The sequence below is a fragment of the Phycodurus eques genome, chromosome 15, assembly GCF_024500275.1.
Source record: "Phycodurus eques isolate BA_2022a chromosome 15, UOR_Pequ_1.1, whole genome shotgun sequence".
Lineage (NCBI taxonomy): Eukaryota > Metazoa > Chordata > Actinopteri > Syngnathiformes > Syngnathidae > Phycodurus > Phycodurus eques.
Window position 1 is genome coordinate 11143798 of NC_084539.1, and position 26315 is coordinate 11170112.

A 26315-nucleotide genomic window follows, 5' to 3' on the forward strand; every position below is an offset into this window, starting at 1 on the left:
GGCCCAGTCTGACTCGATGTGGCCAGTCTGAGTTTATTCTGGCTGGGTGCAGCAAAAGGGTATTAATACTGGGCGTGACAGTAAAGCCTCAGGGAGAGACCCTTGTTAATCCGGGGGAGGAAGGGCGGGTGTCTGTGTTGACAAATCTGAGCCAGGGAGAGATGTCCTCATTCAAACATAAACTAGCCGGATACACTCAGTGTCAGCATTAAAGGCAATGCAATAGTAGTATGCAATAAATCCCCCATAACGAGCGCTGTGGGTGGGTTCGCTTAATGTGTGAGAATCCATGCCCTGCTAAAAAAAACATGTTTCTTATGCCCAGCCCTACTCGTTTGAGCTGTGGAACTATATCCGCTTCAAGCCTCCGGTGGTTAGAATATATCCCACCTCGTCGTCGCCGCGACGACAGGCGCAAGCCACCAGCTAGCTCACGAGCTAACGGACTTCCGGGGCTCCTCTTTGTCGGCGGACAGGCAAAGGGCTTATCCGCGGCGTCTCCTTGTCTTTTGGGAATTAAAATAATGACACAAGCTGTTCTGTAAATTGCAGAATCCAGGGAAGATGTATTTCTGGAGTGTAGGCGTAACTAGCTAGCCAACTGCACGCTGTAGTGATACAAAGGCCTAGTAATGATAACTAAGTAACTCAATTGCACCAGATAACCACTGATGCAAATGAAGGCGCTCAAGTTCTTATATAGTGGGGGAGGGGGACTCATGCAGGACGTTCAAGCGCGCGCGTCACTGGGCGGCGTTTTAGTCACGCCCCCCCAAAAAATCAGGAAAACAAATTGTGAAAAAACAGTTTAAAGCTTTATCTCCACAATTCAGTACTACATTGTACATAGTTCTCAGCTATAGCACATGCTTCAAACATGCATAATGTATTCAGAGGCAAATCATAAGGCATACTCACTAAGTAGTGTTTTTCATTTGATTGTTTTATATTTATGGCCTAGAAGTGCTTTCAGCGGCACGGTGGACGACTTGCTAGAGCGTCTGCCTCACAGTTCTGAGGACTGGGTTTCAATCCCCGGCCCCGCCTGTGTGGAGTTTGCATGTTCTCCCCGTGCCTGCGTGGGTTTTCTCCGGCCACTCCGGTTTCCTCCCACATCCGAAAAACATTTGTGGTAGGTTGATTGAAGACTCTAAAATTGCCTGAAGGTTAGAATGTGAGTATGAATGGTTGTTTGTTTATTTGTGCCCTGCGATTGGCTGGCAACCAGTCCAGGATGTACCCCGCCCCCTGCCCCATGATAGCTGGGATAGGCTCCAGCACTCCCATGACCCTTGTGAGGATAAGCGGCTCAGAAAATGGATGGAAGTGTTTTCATACAAATATTTGCTGTAATTATGTTTACTTAATACCTCCTAGGTTTTTTTTGTTTTTGTTTTGTTACCATGGGTGTTTTTGTTTGGGTGGGTATATTTATTTAATCAGCGCATTGTGCTAAATTCTGGCTCACAATGACAGCCTATATCTGATCTGTCCGCTTTCGTTGCTGTCTAATTGGAAGACATACGATTCATATTGGATTTTTATCCACATATAATCGAGACTTGATTTGCATGATTTGAGGCTATCCGATTCGTTGTGTTCTTTCAGTGCATATGGGAGAGAAAGTACTATCAGAGTCGTAACAGAAGTCTATTTCACAATGCGTATAAAAGGAATTTTCTGCCTTTTTCTCATGATACTGTTCTGTGAACTGCACAGACTCGTAATGGGAGTGTCAAAGCCACGGCTGTATGGGGGAATAGCAAAGTTGCAGGGAAAAGGGAGAGCCGGAACCGGGTTGTCACTTCTTCCTCACCTGACCTGATGTTGGCCACATTGCCCCGCATGTAGTTATGATTGCAGTCAGCAAAGTCACTGTAAAAAGTGCACCGTTTTGGGATTATCCCACCTTTGGATTCTGTGTATCAAGCAAAGGTGACAATGATAATTTTTTGCTACGTCTCTGATTCTGGCGTTTTGCAGGATACAGAGTGCGCAGTGGGATGTTCGTTTGCTAATAAGTGATAGAGCCACTGTGTCCCCTCTCCGGGAGGTCCCGGAGAGGGGACACAGTGTTATCACACAACAGTCCAAGAGACTTAGGGTTTAAGCATAGATCCAATTAAAGGGAGACAGGGATCTTCCTTCCAGTTATCCCTTTTTACCTCAACTCTAGAAAGCTCAGAATCGAAAAATTAACAAGACACTCTGCATTGTAAAATGATCATGTCTCTCTACTAGAGTTTTCACACTTTTATGAATTCATGTTTGTTGGATGTTTCTTATGAATGAATTCCCTCTTTAGCGCAACAAAATCAACTGTGGATTATGATAAATTATGAATCAATAAGGTTTTCATCTTAAACTCCTAAGGGAGGGCCACATCTCTGTCAATAGCCTCTTTTTCCATGTTGCTGTTTTGTATAAACAGCACTGATATGGAATGGAGGGCCATAATTGTCCCATGAATATTCTGCATTCGGCAATATCAGTACCGTAAGAGGCGGGACAATGCCTGTATTTTAGAGAATAAGGGGAAGGCAGGACAGAGTTTAGCACCAGACAGTCCCCTGCTGGACCTACTGTTAAGGTTCCGATGATGCTATTTTGCAGGACCTTTATGCAAATGAAGTTATTGAAGGAATTTAAGACATAACCATCGCTAACCTTTGGTCAGGTGCCATTTAGGCAGTGAACTAATTGGGCCGACATTTATTGCAACCTGGCTAGTAGTTGCCAAAGAGTGGATTCTATTGGGCCTTCATCGGTAAGGACGTAACATTTTCCCCAAATGTAATTTGATCAATAGATTATGCCCATCCCTTGTTCTGATCAAGGTCTGGTTGTAACGTGTCTGAACTATTGTTGAACAAAGTTTAATGGCACCGCAAGGAGTGAGCATGACTCGCTACTCTAACTCCATTGTGAGCATGAGGTCGTACTGGGAGCGGTACTAATCGTCTCTAGACAAAATGGCCAGGAGCAGATAAAGAGGCTGAGGGAAGTCAAAAGACAGCTTGTGGAGAGGGGATCGCAGCAAAGCGATGCCTAAGTAAAAATAGGAAATACCTTAAGTGGGGTGCATCCCACAAATAATTACGGGATATAAAAATGTGTGTGTGGTGTACTTTGAGATGACCAACAAAGCACCCCCCACTTAAGCGCATGTTCACCAAAAGGCAAGAGTCTCGTCCCCCAAAATAGAAGTCTCGCGCAATCAAACGTAACCTGAGGTAGTACCCGGCCTGACCTGAGAGACACAGAAAGGTCTTGCGCAGAATTCGGACTGCTGGAAAACACAAATAAGCAGCACCTTGGCTAGTTGTTAGCCTTCCTGCTGACTCTTCTCCTTGTTGTTTCAGTGGTGGAAGGCTTTGCCATAACTTGTTTGTTATGCATCTATCTGTTCAGTCAGCTCGATTACTGATCAGCTATATCGGTAGATCCGATTCACGTAACAATCACAAAGTTTGTGGCTTGTATGTTCTTGGCTTGTTGACTGGAAATCTCGAACATGTCTAATTTAGGTCAACATCTATTGTCTGGGAGGGTGAAGTCACTCTGACCATACCTCACACCATGGAATAATATCAGGATTATTCACAGCCATCAGATAATCAGACTTTTGCTGATTTGGTTGGCGAATCAGGCTAAAAAGCAGACGGATTATGTCTTTATTCTTTATTTACTTGAATCGGAGGAACAATCTGGCTCCCTGCTTTATGTTTGGTTCAAACATATTGTTGAGGTTGGCCTGTTTGGCCTAACTGGAACATTTTTATCAGGCTAGGATGTGGATGAAGGAAGGGTTCGTCTCAGTTCACCTGAAAAAAATGAGAAATTTCCTTCATGAGAGACTTTTGGCTGGGGACCGTTTTGATTTGTGGCTTGTAATGTTTTTGCTTCCCAGTAACCAGGCTGCGTATTTAGTTGAACCCTATGATTTAAGTACTAAAAAAATGATAGATTTACAGCTAAAGCATATCAAGTGACCAAACGAAGCCTGTTTCCTGTTTGTGCCCGACTGCTTTGAGTGTGTGTGCTGATGAATGTACAGTAAATGAAGCGTCAAAATAGCTTTGAGTCATAGTTGGTTTAATCAGCAAACCTTCTTAGTGATGCCGTTTCATTTCCAAGTCCAGCAGTGTTTTATTTATAGGGCAGGAATAGCTATTAGTAGCCCAAGGAAGTGTTGCATGATGACTATTTTTAACCCGGGGTTGTCTTGACTTGGAGCCACAATGCCGGACATGTGCTGTTATCTTCCGTTTTGCTGAAATGGAATGGTTTGTGACTCCAGTTGCAAATCACACATACAGTACATAGTTGCAGTAGTAAGATGAGAGACTTTATGAATTTTTGATAGATTTATGATGTTTGCGGCGGCACGAAGACTGGCTGGTTAGCACATCCGCCTCACAGTTCTGAGGACCGGGGTTCAAATCCCGGCCTCGCCTATGTGGAGTTTGTATGTTCTCCCCGTGCCTGTGTGGGTTTTCTCCGGGTACTCTGGTTTCCTCCCACATCCCAAAAACATGCATGGTAGGTTAATTGGAGACACTAAATTGCCCATAGGTGTGAATGTGAGTGTGAATGGTTGTTTGTTTATATATGCCCTGGAATTGGCTGGCGACCAGTTCAGGGTGTACCCCGCCTCTCGCCCGAAGATACCTGGGAAAGGCTCCAGCACGTCCGCGACCCTAGTGAGGAAAAGTGGTACGGACGATGAATGAATGAATCTTTAATGTAGTTTGCTACAAAGTTGCAATCTGAATGAGCACAAAAAGCTTGATGATTTGTTCCTGGAACTGCACCATTTTTTAAAATAAAACGTTTGGATGCTTAAAAATAAAAGCTTTGGCTGCTTAAAAATAGAGAATGGTTTTGTATAGTGAATGACTTAAGCTTAAAGTATGGTTTATGGTATAGATACTGTACAGTATACAGTCTATGTTATGTTAATACTTGGGGTCCAGATCATAATTATCCATTATGAGCCTCTGGATTCTGATTCCAGTATGTGCGTGCGTGGGTGTGTGTTTTTCTCACATTCATGTCTTTTTGCTCAATGAAGTTGTGGTAAGATCGTTTGTCTGTGCCTTGACAAAAAAAGGACGCATTGTTTGAAGACATTCGAGAACATCTGCTTTGTTGCAGATAAGGCGTTCGCTGTTACAACCCACGGAAGATCAAAGGCCAGGAATATTGTAAACGTGTCAGTGTCTGGCTTTACTTCTACATTTTTCCTTTTATTCTTCTGTAGATACACCCGTCCTGTCATCCTTTTCCTGTCTTTTCCAAACAAAGCAAATTCCTGTAAACTACAAGGTTAACCCCATTGGAGTTAGTGTTGTCTTAGAAGTCTGAGGGTTGTAGTCCGGTTCAGTGATATTGCTTTCACTTTTACATATAAGAGAAAGATATTATTGCAGTTTAGTACTTACTTAGATGCTATTTGTCTTCCAATCTAACCAGGTAGCATCACACGTCTGAACTCAACTGTTCACCGACAGGTTATTTCGGCCTTAATCAATAGATTTCCTGTGAAATCATTTGCAGTGACAGATATAGTTGATTCATCAATCAATGAAGATTGAAGATCTGTGTAAAGGCGTTAAAATATAACTTTAACAATTTCAGTTGGCTTTCCAACTGGTGTAAATAAGGTCCAAAGTCCCTAACTCGTCCACCTAAACACTTTTATCCATATATCAACAAAAACAGCTTTACCTATATTTTGTAGGGAAATGTCGAGTGTTTGGAAAGTAAATGTTTGCATGTCTAGCTCTGTCTGCTCTCAGTGACTGTGGCACTGTAAAAAAAAAAAAAAAAACACATCTACGCCGTAGGAAGTCCTGTTTCCAGATCAGTGTTTGTTTTTCCTTCATGGAGTAAAGGAAGTTCAAAGAAACAGAGAAATCACTCTTGGCGGACATGTTTGACCAAAAACCAGTCGGTAAACAAACATCCACGGATGCTTTACCAAGTGTGTGTTTTATTTGGAATGTAACATCAATGTGCGGTTTGTACATTAGGTGGAGAAAGAGTTAGAGAGGTGAAAAAGCTAATTTTTTTGTTATACCGTTCCACATTCCTTTTTCAACTTGCCTCTTCCTTGTTCCCTATCTCTTTAGTTCTTTTTCTCTCTTGTCCCTGCCGCCAAGCTCTGGCCTGGACAAACAGGAAACTCTTAGTGTTATCAGCAAACTCTCTGTGTGTCTTAATGAGCATCTGGCTAAAAACAGCGAGGGGAAGCTGGACCAGTGTCCACACCCTGTCGCATTTACTAAGTCAACTGAAAAAGAAAGAGTTTGAAACTGAGAGCTCCAGTTGGGTTGTTCGACTCCACTGAAAGTTAGAAGGGAAGTGAGGACTATTCCATTTCCCAGCACACACAGAAACAATGACGTGACCGGTTTACAGTATCATTGCGGGATTAGTGGCCTTTGACGCACTGCCTGTGCAAAGCAAAGTGGCTAAAGACCTTAAATGTGCCATCTAATACCGCAGAAAGTCATAGATAGATACAAATTATGAATCCCAAGAGGTAAAACAAACCAAGTCCATAATTCGACAGTATGACAATCAATGGCCCACAAGACAACCATTCAAAGCAAAGCTCGACCTTTTAATAGTCCGGCTCGCCATTGAATTTTTAGACAAAACAAAAATTTAACTAAAGTCTTGTTTTATTAGCCACAGATTAAAACTAAAATCAGTCAGTTACAAAAATATATATATTGTCCTCATGTGGACTATCAGAATAAGTCTCTCACATGAAATTTTCAACTTCATCTTTTTCAATAGAAAAAATAAAGCAAGGTAAAAAAAAAATATAAAAATAATGAATAACATTTATCTGCCAGGCATTATGCGCTATTCATACAGGTCTTAAACATGATCCTTGCTGCTGCACGTAAGCACTTGTACATACACTCAATAGTGCTGTTATAATGACTGACATGTCTCTTGTCCAATGACACATTTGCAGTAACTGAAAAGCCTGCTAGTGGGGCTATAGACAGGCAGCAGGACGGTGGGACTTGTTAGCTTAATATGACAGCAGGACATTTTATTTATAAGTGATGAGACATCGTCACAAGGTTAAATTGCAATGTTCTTGAGATAATACTATACTGTATTACCAAAACTAGGAGTGATGCCTTACATTACTGCAATACAGTGAAAAGTAATGGAGTTAGTCTTTTGTTGTTAGGAATGTATAATTGATGTAGTCGTTAGACCTACTTTGTCTTAAGATATGCTCTTAAAAGGCCCATGACATATTTCTGTTCCAGTGCCTTTAATGCCAACCAGTACACCTTAGTAGCACCACCATTTGTCTGCGTGGGACCACTTTGGTCACTTTTGTCAGGGGCTGAGTCATGCTCTCTGCGAGCACATGATTATTTCATCGGCCTCCCCACCATGACGCTACACGGGCCTGAAAGTAGAGCAGCGCATTCCGCTCCACTTCAACCTGTCTATGACAATGTCGTCTACGGCTATCGGTGTCACGCTGCTTTCACTTTTGTTTAGCCTATTAACAACCGAGCGGCCACCGGTCTGTGGATCAGTATTTTCTTCACAAATATCCTCTCCTCGAATGCTGCCATCTAATGTATGTAGGGAATGGTGCAAAATCCATTACATTCTCGTGTCCTATGTGAGGATACCTAAAAGAACCTTTGTCAACAGTATTATCACTTTGTAAAATGCTCAAATGTTGCACAATAAGCTCAACTAGGGTAATCCACTAACTATTTACCGTTAATCGACATCAAATGTGTGATCTTTCACAATCTTGTGTACTCACTGAACTTTGGCATCCAGCCTAATTCCCATCAACATCTCAAAACATTTACTAACAGGGTGCGACTTTGTGCATCACTTTGAAGTGTGACAACTTAACTTGGTTGTAAACAATCAAGAAACCTGCTGCACTAGCTGTTGTCGATAATGCCTAGAGCAGACTAGTAAGAAGCCTTACTTACATTTTGTCCATAGTTATACGTAAATCAACTGTACACATTACACTTCCTAGCCGTCATACAAGAGGCACTAACTGGCATTTGGATTTTTTTTGTTCCCTGCGGAGGTAAAGAAAATGAATGAAAGGAGCTCAATGAATACTGTATATGAACTCCTGAGAAACACACAAAAGTAAACAAAGTGCTTCGGTGGTTCGAAGCCTGGTTTGCCTGTCTTAAAAAACTTGATTAACAAGAGCTGGTACTGTAATAAGCAGTGCACTGTAAATATTTCTGTTTGATCAGGAAGCATATGGTAGCCTTTCTCCTGTAGACACATTCAGAGGTTCACATAAGGTGAAAGCTTTTCAAGTGAGTTACTGAAATGGTTGCCAGCAAGGCTGTTGTTCAAATCGTTGAGCCGTAACGTGTGTGTCTGTATACCTCTTTTACAAGGGTTGGGATATTCTGGTATCTACTGCACATTTCATCAGAAATCAAATGTTATGTTTATAAGCAGCATAACTGTACAAAAACCGAAGACTGTGTGATGTCATGCAAGACAACAAATCTCATTAGACTTCAACTCAGCAAGCAATATTAACCCCACAGTTTTGCTTCTTATAGCTACCACTATACAGTATCGCAACAAGCTATATAGTGGGCGTTATTGCGACGCTGAAGAACACAATTAATCTTAATGTGAAGTGTCAGTAAAATTGTGAATACAATAACACTTTTTAAGTACAGTGGCACCTTGACTTAAGAGTTTAATTCATTGGTCGACCAGACTCATAACGCAAAACACTCCTCTCACAAATCATCTTTCCCCATTGAAATGTAATCTGTTCCAGTCCTCGCGCTTCTTCTGGTGTGTACATGCAGTCATACGGACACAAACGAGAAGAGTTTCACAACTAAGTGACTCAGTAACTGCAGTCATGTTCGTCCTTTTAGTGCCATCATGTCATGAACCCGTAGTTATGCTACTTATTGCAGCATAGACGGGGGAGTCTGCTCCCTCTTTTCCGGGTTTGCTCACATGACGTTCGCAACGCAAGCGAGAGACTAGGTGTGACATTTATTTCGGTCGACAGCAGAGGGCCCCCTGAGATGGTTGAAAATAGATGACTAATCAGAATAGTGTGTGAATAGACTAATGGTGGCACATACAACGTGTTCTTGCAAAAAACAAATCTTGGGTTTAGTTCCCCTTTAAATGCTATTCTTGGTCATGCACCTTTAAATTTTTTGGGGGTCAGGTTCTTTTTACACTTGTAGGACAGCTCAACTAAAGCATTGGCTGTGCCGTTAAAAATGTTTTATTCTATTTGAACCCTGAACAGTTTATTTCCATGTTCCTAAATACAAACAAATAAGAGGTTGACGGGCACCCGGAACGGATTGTGTTTGACCTTTAAGGTTGAAGTGTAATGTGTTATAATAGCTCACGGCACACTTGGTAGAACACCTGGTGGCCATATATCTCCTCAAAATGTCTGTGTCTTAATATGCTGTCCGTTATTTTCGCTCTGTCATTGAAATAGTTCAGCTCACGTTTCCTTGGAAATAGTCTCTCACCTCTTCAGTGCTTTCAAGTCTTGTGTCTTAGCAACTAGATAAGGATCAACTTTCCCGTACATAAGGGCGGACAATGTCTGAGTCAGCATGTCTCCCATTTTTTCATTTCATTACGCTGGCTCACGTCGACTCTGTGGTCTGCACCGCAGTGCCTAGTTGTCATTCTATCTGTTTTAATGACAGCCGAGGGTTTTACTGCCAATTTTCCACCCGCTGTGCAAAATGTATCTTACTGATTACATTTGGGCCTTTGCCACAGAGGCTATTTTCACCGTCTATCTCTATACCGGCATACACATTCCCGACTTTGTGCAACACAACAATTTCTGGAGTCAAAGAGTTCACAACACTATTATGGTGCAGGTCAGTAGGCTATTAGGTCAGATTTAATCCTGTACAGTTTTGTCATATGTACAATTGCATGCATGGAATCACGTTTTAGGGATCCACCTTTATTCTCGCTCAAATTTGCAAGTTTTTGGCAACTTTGGTGGCAAGTATTGCAGGGGTCTTACGGTATGAGCTCATGCTTTTAGTTTTCAGATACTGGACTTCACAGCCTGCCAACAAAAGAAATCCGTCCAGTTTGTGTACATGTGTGTTTATGTGAGTGTCCAAACTGGAAATTGCTCATGAGAACAAATGTTTTCTTCGGGCTTGAGCTAAGCCAAAGTAACATTCTCTGCCTGTGAGAAGCATGACTCACATTAAGTATTGGCGCAAGGAGGACATTTTGAAACGTTTGTGTGTAAACACCTGACCATATTGAGAATCTATGCGGAATGAAAAGTGATGCACCGATTTTTTGGTTACCGAAAACTTTCAGCCGAAAATGTCCCTGAAAGTGCATTTTTTTGTTCCGGGCTTTTGTCACCGAAATGAAACGGCCGAAACAGGCTACTGTTATGACGCAAGCAAAAGTGTACACTACATTGTGAAGCAAAATAATGGCGCGTCCACAATGAACAGTCGCTCTACCTCCCTACTTTCCACTGTTGGGGTAATGCTTGTTGCATGCAGTCCCAGCTACCCATAAGCGCCAGCAAACCCGGCTAAACACGATGCCGAGGCGTGGAGGCGAAGAGACGCTTCGCGTCTGTTGTCAACGCAGCATAAGTCACTCATCATCGCCTCCATGGCAGCGAATAAGCTAGACGTCTGACAAGTATCATTATTACGTAGGACGAGGAGTAATTAACAGGAAAAAGATCAAAATGCCGTGCTAATTGCTAAGCTATCATGACATGAAGTCACAAAACACCAAAATAAGTGATTGGGTGAGAAAGTACACTTGTCATATAGGTCTGGCTGGAACCGCGTTATAGAGAAGAGTAACCAACTCTGAACAACAAAATAGTAGGCAAATGAATAAGTGTTGAGAGAGAAAGTACTGCATTACACACCAATGCTAAGCAGATAGGATGGGAACCGGAAACTGGAATTGAATTAGTACATACATCACTGCTAGTCTGCTATGTCACTTGAGACAATGCCCATTATATAATAAATATTTAAAATATAAGATAACCTTTATTAGTCCCACAATGGGTAAATTTGCATCATTTCAACAGCAATAGTGGATACAGGAAATACAAAAATAGCATCCAAGAGAAGACATTTGGCTGCAAATGCGTCCGGCATTACAAGGTTGTTGCAATAAATACATTAAAATAACAAATATTGAAGCATAATTTATTAATGATTACGAGTAAAGATTATGTTGTGTAGTATGCAAAATTATTTTTATTCTATTACACAATATTCTGCAATAACTGTCCCATGGTAATTTTCTTGCGATAATTTTAAAAGTATGGAAATTCAAACAAATTGTTCTGGAAGTGAATTTCTGTAGGTTGGCAGCGCTGCAGTCATAACCATGAATGCAATGCGGTTTTCGGCCTTAGGTTCCCATTTAAGAAAAAAAAAAAAAAAAAAAAATTTTGGGGGGGGGATTTTTGGTGTTGGCCCGGAATTTCCATTTCGGTGTGTCACTAGTTATGAACGGCATTGCATGAACACAAAAAAAGACAAAGAAAAAGCAACTGCTTCATGTAACTTCACATGTGGCATGAAGATGGTTCAAACTGTATTTTTGTGCGACTTTAGAGGGACATTTTCCTCTAAATCATATAACCTCGTGTGTTTTACTTTTTTCCCATCGCCATACCGTAGTACAGAAGATTATTTTTTTTTTCACTCCGCCATTGGCCAATTCACTTTCATTTTGTGGCTCCATAGGTCAACGAGTGGAACAAAAATGACGAGCGGTTGCTTGCTGCAGTGGAGCATGGTGAGGCGGAGAAGGTGGCATCCCTTGTCGCCAAGAAAGGTGCCAGCGCTGTGAAGCTGGACAGCGAAGGCAAATCAGCGTAAGTAAAAATACCGCAAAGTACTCTATAAGGCTGGATTTCCACTGTAGGACCAAGTGCCCACGGATCAATTTATAACTCGAATACGAATCAACTTTTCAAAAAAAAGCCTCGATGAGTGACAAAATATTGAATTTAATTTATTTAATTTAATTAAATTTAAAAAAAAAAATTTTTAATTTTTGAAAATGTCATTTATTCAATATGATGTATGGGCATTATATCGCTATTCTAATATACAATAATGTAGTGACAGTTCTATTTACAGAATGACACAGAAGAAATATCAGGTCTCGTGATATTTTAAGCGAGTTACTCGAGTACATTTCCAAGTCAATGAAAATACGATGCTCCAATGGTTTCTCACGTGGATTTTGCCTGGGTAATTTTATTTGGAATGGGTTGCTGCAGCATCCTTGACACGAAACTCTCTTGCCTAATAAAACGGCCACCGTTCATGTCAGAGCCTGGATCTGTATCTGTATATGAACTACATGAAACGGAGTGAATAGCGTTTATGCGGTGTGAAAAAGTGTAACTGAGCATTCTGTATTGATGCTGACATTTCTCCACGGGCCGTTGTCTGCAATTTCTCTGTTTTAATGATGATACAACTCCAATATTATGTAACAGAGTGGATATAAAAGGTCTACACAACCCTGTTCAAATACCAGGTTTCTGTGAGATGAACATGAGACCAAGATAAAGCATTAAAAAATATCTGCCTTTAATGTGACCTATAACCTCTGCAACTCAATTGTATTTTTGTATTATTTTAGAGAGATGTACAAATGAAAACTGAAATAATGTGCTTTCACGAGTGTGCACTCCGTCTTTCAGTACAACTGTGGATGTGGCTGTGTTCAGAATAAACCAATCCTGAAGCCTGAAAGTTTATACACATAAAGAAGATGGGTGATTGTTGTCACATGTACTAAGCAGCCAGTACTTGCCAGAATACTGGGGAATACTGGGGAAAAGATAATGAACACATCACATAGTGGGTCTGTCTAATAAATAAAATGGTTGCTTTGTTAGCCTTGTGGATTTTACATTTTGGCGGGAGCCAGCTTGAGATGGTTATAACATGCCGAAGCTCAGTGTTAATATTTGACCTTTCCTTTTCACTTGCAACACAACACCCGCTGACCTGCATGTGTTCAGCAGCCAGCAACATCACAAAGCAGGGAGAAACCGCTGTGCTGGCGAAACAAATGCGCCGGCGAAACAAATGCGCCACACATGTAGTTCACATCATTGACCTTTTCTCGCACACAAAAACACACTCAGGCTCGCAGATACTTTGTTCGTCATAAAGAATGTGGCAGTCCAGTCTTTGCAAGACTACCCCACAAAGGGGAGAGTCCATGGCATCTCCATGGGGATAAAAAGCTGATCGAAAGGCATGTGGGCATAGCTGTGGTTGGTGTGTGTGTGTGTCAATCTGCATGTGTGTAATTTGCTCAGTGGGCTGGAAACAGTTTCAACTGATTGCCTTCTGAACTCACGTACAAACAGACATCCACCATTAAAAGGGTGCTTCCCCCCCCCCCCCTATTATGGTATTGGTTGTTGCGCTCCTTTGCATCATTACTACTCTTTCCTACACTATACGTGTAGGAAAGAGGTATTATTTGCTTGTTGTTTAGTTTGTTGTGTTTATTAGTTAGTTGTGGTGCAGCACTTTATTTTTGGTAAATAAATCATAATCATTTGCCAGAGGATAACTGTTCAGGATCATCTTTCAGAGTCATCCAATAATTGGGCCTTTGTTGACTTGAATCACAAGGGAGGAAAATTCTCAAATTTGGCCCCATTGTCAGTATACAGTATGTGCACACCATTTACAGTAAGTCTCGCTTCCTCAGTTTTCTCTTTGAAACAGGAAGCAATCTGCTAAATAATGGACAAGCACAAATGTGACACTCAACAATTTTATGACTTAATTTTCTCTTGGGTCACAATGGAAGCATTCCCCCAGAATCCAAATGGTAGAGCCCTGCCTGTGTATTCCCAATGGCTGACGTCATTCGCCATGAATGTGAAAGTAGCCTGTTAACTAACAAACTGTCAAGCCCAAATGTTCTGTAAAGTGGACAAACGGTGCAACCTTGGCAGAGGTCGGTGCTCTATCGCATGGCATTGCAGCTGCATTTCCAGTGGTCAAATATACCTCTTCCAAACGTTTTCCTGTTTCTTTACTTTTGTTCTATTCAGTCTTCACGTAGCAGCGTCACGTGGTATCACCGACTGCCTAGCTGTGCTCCTCTCACACGGCTCTGACCCAACAGTGGCTGATGCTGCAGGTTTGTGTTGTACACAGTCTGTGCACTATATTGTGACAATAGCTGTACTGTACTTGCTTGGTCAGTTGGCTACACATACCACTAAAACAAATGTAGCTAAACCACATAAAATTCCATTACACATGCATGTAAAATAAAATACTGTATTAAGCGACTATGATAGTAGTTTTTTTTTTTAAATTCAAGATATGATGGTGGCAGTAAACGCAACTCAACTCACTTCACAACAAGAAGCAGTTTGGCATAGTCAGTGTTGGGAAAGTTCATTTTCTGTGTGAACTGCTTCAAAGTTCAGTTCACCATTCCAAGAATGAACTAGTTCGGTTCATAGTTCATAATTCAAACTTTCTAACTAAGTTCACCATTCCAAAAATGAACTAATTCATAGTTGTTTTTTTTGTGTGTTGTTTGTCTATTGTACTTTTATTTTATTTTTTAATTTAAGTTGTATTTTAAGAGGAAAAATAAAGTTTAAAAAAAGATGTAATATAACTTTCTGGTAGTATTTCTTCATATTTTCAATTTTTGCTTTGACCTAACTAACTTTTCTAATGGATATACTCTTACTGATTGATCAATCACCAGGTATGAACCCGTTACACCTAGCAGCCAAGAACAATCATGCTGAATGCTGCAAAAAGCTTATTCAGGTAACTTCCGATAGTTTGAGACACATTATTTGTTTAAAGCTATTCAGGCAACTAAAAACCGAGTCTGGAGCTTTTCCCTGCACAAAACATAACTCATACAATTTATTTCCCTTCCAGAGTAAATGTCCTGTTGATGCAGTTGACGGCTCAGGAAGGAGCGCTTTGCATCATGCTGGTAAGTGTTCAACAAATATAAAGTTCATTTTATTGATTTATTGAGGATGAATTGTTGGACCAGGTTGTGGGAAAATATCTCTTTTCATAAACCCACATCTCATATGGTCAAAATAATCTGCCGTTCTTGGAAGTAAGTGATTAAATGGAATTTAATTGCAATTCACTGAACACAAAAGTTGTGCCGTAGTAGTAAAATGATGACTGAATTATTCAACAAATTACTGGGCTTGCATCTTCTCTATTTAGGTGGATTATTGGAAGGAAGAATCCTCTTTTAATTGGTTTGGTCTGTCAGAAACCGTTGTAATCCGCTTCTGCAATCTCTACGGAACGCTGCTATTGTAAATACGTATTGTCTGTCTCATTTCATCCGCAGCTCTTGGTGGGAAGATCCAGACTGTCCAATTTCTGTGTGAAATGAAAAGTGCTATCAACCTCAAAGATGCCGTACGTAGCTTGTCATTTCTTCCTCCTATTTTATGGAAAGACAGACAAGGCTGTGGGACAGAATACCTCAGGACATATTTGTCATCCACTTCCACTATGTATTCTGGATCCGTTTGATGTTATTTATGTTTCTGCAGATAGAGTAAGTAAAAAGTACCAGCCAGTAAATCACAGTGCGCTGCAGCCATACTCATAAATTGATCTTTCATTTGTTTTTCTGTATTTTGAGTAAAATTAGTGCGTGCCTTGCATGTATGCATCTTTGCTAGAGGGGTCAATGTACTGTGAGAACTACTCTGAAGCCGCAGACGTGGTCTCCATTGCAGTGGCGCTCCATACTTGTGGTCTGATCTGAGTGGCTGGCATGATGTTTAGTGAATGTGTGTGTAGGTTATTTGAATTTCCAGCTTCAATCATCAACATACACGTGTGACATTCCCCCAATTTTAAATAAACACTCAGAAAGTTATTGAAATAAAAACAAGGTCATGTCTGAGGTCTTACATACAGTATGTCGGAAACAGAAGGATCTGTTGACATGAATGGAAACATAAATTCCTGCCGGAGACAACGTAACTGTGTGCTATTACACCTTCCTCAGGTTTTCAGTTGCATATTTTGAAATACAATGAAACCTTTGCAGGGCTATTTTTAATTTTATCAATTAAAACTGAATTCCATAGTCAAAGTGGCATGTCATGAAACCTTTATTAACTGTAAAGACAATGATTTCATATTGTAATATTTCTAACTGCCATACAAGAGACAAAATAGGTCTGCCGCTCTATCATAAAACAATTTAAAAGCAATTTGATCTAAATTATGTTTAAAAAAAGGTCTTTTAAATCTTGAAGATACCTTGAAGTTGCAATATTTTACCTCAATTTCATGTTTGTTTTTGTGTGTTTTTTATTCCTGAAAAGATGGGTCCGTTTTATTTATTTATTTTTTTTAATTATATGAATGTGCCACTGTATACTTTCTCTCAGTGGTTATGAACATGTGTTCTGTGAAAAGTAAGATTCCAGTTGAGGTTTTAAGTTTAGAATTAAAAAAATAATAATAAATCAAAAAATTGATAAAATATTGCTACTCATTTATCACATATGTACTTTATTAACCTCTATCCATCCATCCATTTTCTGTACCGCTTATCCTCACTAGGGTTTTTTTTTTCTTTTTTTTCATTCGCCACATTCACATTCACACCTACGGGCAATTTAGAGTCAGCAATCAACCTACCATGCATGTTTTTGGTATTTGGGAGGAAACCGGAGTACCCGGAGAAAACCCACGCAGGCACGGGGAGAACATGCAAACTCCACACAGGCGAGGCCGGGATTTGAACCCCGGCCCTCAGAACGGAGAGGCAGATGTGCCACCTTAACCTCTATCAATCAAGTAAAAAATTAACAGAGGCTTGTTGAGCAGCATAAGTGTCGAATCATATCTGTTTGCTTGTGTTAAATGGGGAAGAACAAAATGATTCAGCTCTGTAGATTACTGCCTAGAAACTGTTTTCGACAGAAATTGGAGCAGACACAGGCCTGCTAAAGTCTTTAACCGGGCTCCGAGGGTGCTACTACATAGTTTTCTACTCGCCGCATGGATGCGTGCGGAAGCCTTGTAATATAAAACACGACGCGGCTGTTGCGTGATACCCTTTTGCTCTTTGCAGCTGCACATGACTGTCAGCCTAATGTTTAATTGTAATCTGCTGTAGATCAAAGCTTCATGACATAATGTGATGTATTACACATGATATCTTTATTTTTTTACCACCTTTGTCCCTTTAATACTTGTACACTACAATTAGCAATAGTGCTAGCAAGGTTGAACAGGTGTTTCTGTCCCATAAAGGGATTATAACCTTTAGGCAGTGATTCTCAAAGTATGTAGCGCTACATGAAAGAATCACTGAATTAAATGTTCAGTGTGCATAATGTTACAGTGGCTTTAACTTTTTTTCTTACCCAGTACAGTGTATTTGTTGAAGTACAGTTCAGTTATATTTAACTTTTAAGAACAATGCATACATTGCATTTAATAGTTTGTTTTCAAACATTATTTGGGGAAAATGTTAAACCCACCCAACCCTATTACGTGCAAATACGTTTCACAAAATACTTTTAAGTTGTACATTTACTTGGTAGGGTGCTTGGTTCCAAATCATTTAAGAATAGTCCTTTAAATTGCATTCACTTTGGGCCTTGGTTTTGGCTTTGGCAAAGAGCTTTAATTACTACAATGCTCTTTGTTTGAAAAGTTTATGCCCTAATCCACTTTTGCAGGACAGTGAAGTTGACACTCTTAGTCATAAGCTCCTCTCAGCATGTTCATTGGCATTCATACATCCCGGGGTCACAGTCAAAGGTTTGTGGTGCATTTGGTGCATCTGAATTTAAGGTTAAAGGCCTGCCATTCCTGGGGGGAAAAAATACATTCATACTGCTGCAGCTGCCACGTTCTGAGTAAGAAATGCGACAGAGGCCATTCACAGAGAAGTGTAAATGCACTGCAACACAACCATTCTGTGACTGCTGGTGGACTACCAAGTAGTTCTGCTCAAATGTTCCAATGGCAAGTAATGTAAAGTATATTTGTTCCAGGCTCCAACTTTTGACATCATAAAAACATTAACTTTTCAGGCAATGTTTTCACGTTCCTAAATGGTCACCTAAGTATAAAAAGAAGCTAACAACGGTCGTTCATCCGTTGTGTATAGTGCTTGTCCTCATCAAGGTTGCGGATGAGTTGCCCTTAGGTGTGAATGTGAGTGCAAATGGTTGTCTGTTTATATGTGCCCTGCGATTGGCTGGCGACCAGTTCAGGGTTTACCCTGCCTCTCGCCCGAAGATAGCTGGGATAGGCTCCAGCACGTCCGCAACCCTAGTGAGGATGAGCGGTAAGGAAAAGGGATGGGTGGATGGATGAGCTGTGTTAGGGCGAGAGTTTCAAGTTTATTAGGATCCCCATTAAGACTATTCTTCCTGGAGTCCACGGTGCACCCTGGACTGGTCACCAGGCAATTGCAGGTAGGGGTGGGCGATTACAGGAAAAATAATAATCACAATTATTTTCACCGATATTGAAACCACGATTAATAAACGCGATTATTCACTGATTTCAAAACTTTATATTTTCAAACTACCAAAACTTTGCTTTAAACATAGGGAAACTTGAAAGAACAACCAAGGAATAAGTAAAAAGTAAAATAATATCACTCGTCCCCCCCTTAGCACAGTATAATAGAACTTAAATAAAGTAAAACTATTTAAACTTTTAGGTGCTTGACAAACGTAACAGAGAAGGAACAGGAAGATGCCAAACCTTATCCTTTGACAATAAATTCCATTGGATGATCTATGATTATCAGACTTTTTCTCTTTGCCGTTTGTCACTGGTGCCCTTCTATGGTGAAGTAGAGAAGGCCAAAGGAAAAAACTGAAAATGTTACCATCGCTACTAGGGTTGGGCATCGCTTGAATTTGACGATTCCGGTTCCGATTCCAGTTCCTCATTTTGATTCTGATTCCAAACGATTCTCGATTCCGATTCTTTTAGAAGGCTCGGTCCAAAAAAGTTTGCATGGTTTAAATAAGATGTGTCCAAATTATGAACATCCATTTTCTTAGCAGCCCGCAGCAGACTAAAATGAACATTTGACTCAAGGTTCTTTATAAGCAGTATCAATATGAAACCCATGAACTAAAAGGCAATGTGTGTGTAATTGTTTTAACTCAAAGTTAACTATATCATTGTTATAATAATTATTTGTGACTGTTTTATAATGTCAAATGGTTCATTTGTGCAAATTTTAACTTGATTTCCTGTTTTAAGCATGTAGGGTTTTATTTTGAAGGGTGTGCACCGGAATTCAACATTTTGGCACAAAGGTTAACGTCACACGACATCGGTGAAAACTAAAGTAAAATGAGAAATGAGACGACATGAAAATGAGTGATGAATGGAACTAAATGCTCTGTAAACGTTGACTCCTTTACCTACCCACCGACGAGGTGCAAGGTTAGTGTTTGTGATACTGTGACACAACGTTTATGTGAATTTTGTCCTATTTCATTGTGATGTAAAGTTGCTCGTTTGACCTTTGGTGAAGTTTAAGCTTGTAATGCGACTGGTTCCACTTTCTTTCCAGTATGGTAAAATAATTTATATGTTATTTTTTTGTGTCTGTCATCAGGTCTTATGTTGGTTTGAAGACAAAAATAAACGCTAAAAACCATTAGTGCCAGAGTGCAACCCACCGTTTAACTTGTTAGCTGCCTTAATGTTGGCATAGACGTATTTTAATGGATTTCACACTCACCCAATTGACTTCACTGAAGTTCCGTGCGGTGTCGGCTGTGGCTTGGAGCGGGAGAGAGGGAGCATGTCAGACTTATACACGTCACGAAAGCCTCCTTTGCACAATATAATCTGGTTTCCAAGTGTTGCACTGAGGCAAAAGGTCATTCATTTTAACAAAGTTAAGAAACGTTTTTGTTCACCGCCGCCGTTGGGGATAAGCACGTCTTCGTGCGCGTTCTTTTTCGTTTGGTTTTTGCCACTTTCTTCGTCTGGGTCGGCGGACTGTAGGCATCAAAACTGGGAACTGAAATTTTCTAATTTGAACGATTCCGGGAGAACCGGAATGTCCCGGTTCCAATCGTTTCCTGATGCCCAACCCTAATCACTACACTACATTTGGGGTCAACTTTGGAGGTTCCACTGTATTATCAATATTTTCATTGTAGGGATGAATGTTTTCTTTGCTCATCCCCACTTACACATTAGCGTTTGGTGCCATGACGCATTCACCCCTTTTTTCACATCATTCTGAGATTTCTCTCACCACACAGTCACTGAACATACCATTCATGTCTAATGGTAGTGTCTAATGTCCAAGTCCATGTCCTGATGTCACTCCACATGAGTTACAGTATATGTAGGGCTTGTGTTTGAATCCGGATGGTGGTTACTTCCTTTTCTGTATCTGATGTTGGTACTGCTGTTGTTTCCCCCAAAGGACGGGCACACCCCTTTGCTCCTGGCAGCCAAACACGGCCATGCTGAAGTGTGCCTCACTTTGCTGGACTGCGGCGCTGAAATCAGCACTTCTGACAACAGTGGCAGGTAGGGAGGAAAACAGCAGCCAATTCGCAAACAAGGACAAAAAGCAAGGTCTTGTGCACAGTGCTGTGTATACAAGGGGGGTTCTCACTTTAGGGTCCCAACATAAGACATTTCAAGGTTATGAACAGCATGTGCCGTAAGATTGTGTTCACGCGACACAAGAAGGCACGCTGTGTCACTGCTGTGCTCACTGTTTTTCATGAAAAGTGTTTTTTAATACAACTACTTAAAATATGACATTTCCAGGCTACAAACAGCACACAATTAACTAGTTTTGTCATGTTGCACAAAAAGACACACCGAGTTTACTGCTGTACTTATTTTTTTTTTCATTAAATAGTTTTATATTCAAAGCCTAGTAGCAGTTTTCATGCAAATATTTATTGTAATTATTAGTTAACTACTGCATTAGTGTAGGTTAGTCATCGCCAATAGTGGGTTGCAACTTACTGTATGTCCAAATTTGGATTACGTCACCACCGTAGAAACGGAATTTTGCTAAACCGAGGACCCGATGTACAGTAAACCCCCACTATTTACGGGGGCACGGGCACTGAGCCCTGCCGTGAAAATAGTGAAGGAATTGAAGCCCAGCTAAAAAGGTTTGTAATTTCCCATAGTTGCCACAAGAAGGCGGCAAAGCACGTTTTTCTATTAGGCAATGCTATGGCCTGACTAAATGAAGTTCCTCCCCTCACTTCAACATTGTTGCTTGGCACCAATATTCTACAAGCCTGCACCAAAGAAATATTTTTATATTAGACATGGCTTTGGCCTAAGGCACAAACACAGTGAAAATGTGGGTTTTTCAGCAAATAATGGATGATCGGTTCACCCCAAAACATTCATCAATAGGCGAATTAACGAATGCCGAACCGCACATTCAGACGCGGCGGTTCACTGGACAGTAAATACCCACTTTTGAATGTACGTTGCAGGACGGCGTTAATGCTCGCCACAGAGTCCCATGCGGTGGCTGTCGTCGAAGTTCTGGTCCACAGGGGGGCGCACCTGTCCCCAGTGGATTTGCACGGCCACGACGTCCTGCACTACGCCAAATTGTCCACCAACTGTGAGGTCAAAGCTGCACTCACTACTGCTCTGACCAGGCAGCTCCCTGGTGAGATACATACACGGGATCAATAAAGAATGCTAGATGGAATGTTCAGTTCATCCATTTAATTTGCACGACAGTATAGTATTTCTGTATAAGAATAATGCCTCTTTGGTGTCAATTCAGAGCAACACTGCCATCTGCTGGAGAGCCTCAGTCATGTTGCTTTTGGATGTGTGAATGAGTTGATGTTTAGTTAAATGTTTTTTCCTTTCACACAATTTACAGATCCCAAGTCTCCCGGAAGTCCCGTGGTAAGAACGTCACTAGACCTCCAAAACATTTTCCACAAATCAATCAGTGAACTGTGAGAAATAAAAGCTATTGTTTTGTCTACATTTCTAGATGTAATACTGATACTCATACAGTGGGGGTGTTCATTTACTCAAATGCAGAGTTAATTGGGTTAAGGTGTTTAAAGAGGGGAGGCCTTCAATTGTAATGTATTTGTTTAGAATTTTCACGTGGAGGACATCTCATTGCCCTGTTGGTTAGCGCGTCTGCCTCACAGTTCTGAGGTTCGGGATGCAAATCTCGGCTCTGGCTTTCCTTTGCGAGCTCTCTCCATGCTTGTGTGAGTTTTGGCCGGATACTCAGTCTTCCTTCCAGATCCTCAAAACATACTTCTTAAGTTAACTCAAGACTCTAAATTATCCATAGGTGTGAATCTGAGTGTGAATGCTTTTTTTGCCCTATGATTTGCTAACGATCAGTCCTCTTCCCCAAAGTCAGCTGGGATAGGCTCCAGCTCATTAATGAAATCCTATCAAAAAATTGATAGATACATTTTTTTCCACAAATAAATGATCTGTTTTGTCCCGCATGCAACAAATCCATTCTAAAAGCTTTCTCTCCAACTCCTCACTAACCTTCCCCCCCCCCAAATTCTTTTTGGGTCAAAGTTGAAATGTTTCCAGTGTTTTACTGCGGAATGCTGCGCGCTGCATACAGTAACACCCTTTAAACTGTAAACTTAAGCTTTACATATGCCATGTCTGCAGTGCAAGTTGTGTGTTTTGCTAAATGCCTTTATTGCGAATGTCGTGACATGATGGTATTAGTCATATATACATATATATATATATATATATATATATATATATATACATATATATATATATATATATATATATATATATATATATATATATATATATATATATATAGTCATATATATTATTTTATTTGTGCTGATTAAAGCAGAAGCCACCATTTGCGTAAATACCACATGTACATTCACAAAAAAAAAAATATTCTCATGGCCACATTTAGATGACCTCTACAGCTTTCTATATTCTATCTCAGCTCGTGTAAACCTGTTAGTTGTGATTAAAAGAAACGCAGTTCTTGTCACTCAGTCGTTGAAGCTCCTTGAACTAACCACCACTGATTCCACTTCTCTCTTCGCTCTTTGCTGACCCCTATAGCATGATCAAGTAGCTAAGCTAAGTGATGAACGGATCACAACTCCCAAAAAACGAAAAGCACCTCCACCTCCTATTAGCCCACTGCAGGTAAATGCATGTCTCTGTATGTTCGCATGTATCAATGTCCTGCACTCTGTATTAATACACATTTGTAAACTTATTACGGTAGTCTAGCCTATTTTCCGAGTGGTTCTAAAAAACTTTGAACAGCTGTTTCCCAAAAGCAAGGATCAAATGTTATTAGCGGATAAAACCATCTTAGTCTAAACAAGCTTTTGGGATTTGTTCTCCATACAAATGTAGTATTTTTTAGATAAACTCCCTTTTAACTTTGTCCACCTGCAGAAGTCTGTAACATCATCTCCTTCAGTTTCTGGGACCCCATCAGCCAACAAAAGTGAAACTCCAAAGCGATTCAACTACAAGGTAATGATCAAAAGCACCGGAAATTGGATGATTATTTACTCACTATCCATGACATTAGAGATATACTACAAGATTAAAAACACAGTGCAGTCCTACACCACTGCAAATGACAACCGATCACATCGTGGCCCATACTCTAAAAGACTGTGTCTAAATTAGTTGTCCACAAAAAAACAACACACTCATTCACTCATGTTGGTAATATTTGACCCGAGATATGTGCATATATTTTACCGACATCACTTTGCCACACTTGTCAAACTCTACATAAGTAAAGTGTGTGAGAGAGCTAGCGATGCTGTGAGAATGCAGAGATGTCAGATTTATAAGATATTCTTACTTGATGCCCAGAGGGGAAATGTAGCTGTTATAGCAGTACTACATGAATAAATTAACTAATAATAGGAATAATACAAGAATAAATCAATAACAAATATATAAAATATTCCTTCCTAACAAAAATATCAGTCTCAAATGCCTGGCAGAAAAGACCAACTAGAATAGCTTGAAAAATGACATTTTATGCATTTCCAACCAGAATTATCATGCATAACTCATAAAAGAACTGCAACAATTAAGTTTGAAAAACTGATTGAAGGGGACCTTTAAATTTGGATCTCATTAGATTGTAGTGTGATTGAAGTGTACTTAGGTAATGTTTGGTGAATGTTTGACACATACGACATCACAAGATTATCGTGAAGGTAAATTAAAAAGGTACCCAGTGAAATGTAATGCCGTTATTAATTAAGGAGAATACAAGAGAAGAGCACCACAAAATGTCAATGCACAACGAGGTCCCACCTCTACTCCCTCTTATCTTTTCCCAATCTCCACTCCCACTCCACTTTTTCTCGCACCCCCACTGCTCCCTCGCCTTTGTTCTTGTGTGGAAGGAGGATGAAGTCCGAGAGGACTTCGAGAGGCTGCGCAACAACCAGAGAACCATGTTGTCCGAGACAATGGACGACTCGAGGGACGCCGATGATGTGGATCCGAAGGTTATTAAAACACTACGTTAGCGTTTTAGACAAGACAGTAAGACAAACGTGGGGACACCTTCTCTGGCTTAGGAGTGACATCATATTTTTGTCTTGAAAAGTAGAGCATTAGTCAATACAGTGACAGAACATAGTATGAATTATGTCAAAGACTTTGTTAATCTTTCTACAGTACGTTAACTAAAATGTTTTCACATTGTCGATGTTCGAAATGAAAACATCTTTGTATAGATGTGTTTTATATGACCTTTTCAACGCGTTTGACAAGTTTAAAACTTCAAATCTAGATGGATATTTAGAGTTTAGTGCCAAGAGATATCTGTTTCGAGCTCAACTTGTTCACCTTCAGCATTCTTGGAGGAGGTCTAACCAAAGCCTACACGTCAGGACCTGTTTTGTTGTTCGCTGAATTGCGAGTGGTCCAGAGCTCATGCCTGCTCATGTGTCTTTACCTGGTAATGTATATGATGTGTTGTATGCACTGACAGGTAGAGCCCGGTGTTACGGTATCCGCCGCTCTTGTTTCAGCCCTTCAAGCTAAGATTACCGCTCTTACTCTGGAAAACCAGCAACTGGCCAGCAATTTTAAGGTAAGTGGCCTTTAGCACAATAAAAGGCTCATGCTGCTTTTACATTGCAACGTACTAGCTCGGCTCAGCTCTACATACCTTTCTTTTGGTTTTGGATTGGTAAATTTCCGCTAATACATGACAACAATTGAGCAGACGGATGCTGGTGCTGTATTTGCTCCTCGGTATGGCTGTTGACCATGTTAAAGAGACTTAACTTTATTCGAGAGGACACTCAGGGCAACACGAGAACAGACTGCTGCAGCAAATTGGAGACTGTGGATGCTGCCACCAAAGGATAAGCTTACACGGGATACACACATGCCAACAATCGGGCCAAGTTTGAGCATTTTCCCTCCCTTGCAGTCAAAGTCAGCAAGGGCCCGATTGTCAAAGATTATCCTGAGTGATTATCCTTTGGTCTGGGGTGTATTAAGAGTTTGTTTTTTTCCAAATCTAATCTAATTGGAAATGGTAGGGGCCGACAATCGTAAATGTTTGCAACTGAAATGTAGTTACGCTAAGATAACAGTGATTCTGTTGTCTTCCAATACTTCTTCAATGACTACTCTTTCTTCTTTGTATTTTCTGGCAATCTGTGAACCCATACCGTGCTACTTGCCGAAAAACTCACCGATTGCTATTCCAAGATGCCTCCACATTGCGCCAAAACCCTGGCTAATTGGAAAGTAATAATTGTGTGATACATCTTGATTGAGAGACCAACGTATGTCTGGGAGGAGCTAAGTTTAGCCTGTGTTGTTAGTGGAAGTTGTGAGTCTTCGCTGCATGCGCGTAATAATAATAGTGCATTCCACTTATAGAGCACTTTTCTAGGCACTCAAAGATGCTTTACAAGAGCATGCATTATTCATTCACTCCACAGTCACACCGAGTGGTGGTAAGCTATGTATGTAGCCACAGCTCCCCTCGGGCAGTCTGACAGAAGGGTGGCTGCCATTCTGCACCTACGGCCCCTCTGACTACCATGAAATATCCAACCACCTTCATTCATGGGCAATGTGGGTTAGGTGTCTCGCCTAGGCAGACAGCAACGACATGCGCTCATGCGGGATATGAATCGGCGACCCTCCGGTACTCTTATCCTCTGCGCCACACCTCCCACAGTGTATATGTTCATGTAC

General features: G+C 40.7%; 1 protein-coding gene across 5 annotated transcripts in view; it reads left to right on the forward strand.

Annotated features, from left to right (window-relative positions):
* The window catches only part of rai14 (retinoic acid induced 14), a 46943-nt gene that overhangs the window by 11778 nt on the left and 8850 nt on the right, over positions 1–26315 (forward strand). For 4 of the 5 annotated variants that reach the window (XM_061698698.1, XM_061698695.1, XM_061698697.1 and 1 more), the window contains exons 3-14: positions 11790–11920; positions 14138–14226; positions 14812–14876; positions 14994–15051; positions 15430–15500; positions 20527–20633; positions 21572–21753; positions 21976–22001; positions 23175–23255; positions 23514–23600; positions 24497–24601; positions 25090–25191. In XM_061698698.1, coding sequence (XP_061554682.1) covers positions 11790–11920; positions 14138–14226; positions 14812–14876; positions 14994–15051; positions 15430–15500; positions 20527–20633; positions 21572–21753; positions 21976–22001; positions 23175–23255; positions 23514–23600; positions 24497–24601; positions 25090–25191 — 1104 coding nt within the window. The remainder of the gene's footprint in view (positions 1–11789; positions 11921–14137; positions 14227–14811; positions 14877–14993; positions 15052–15429; positions 15501–20526; positions 20634–21571; positions 21754–21975; positions 22002–23174; positions 23256–23513; positions 23601–24496; positions 24602–25089; positions 25192–26315) is intronic. The other variant, XM_061698696.1, reaches the window with a different exon arrangement.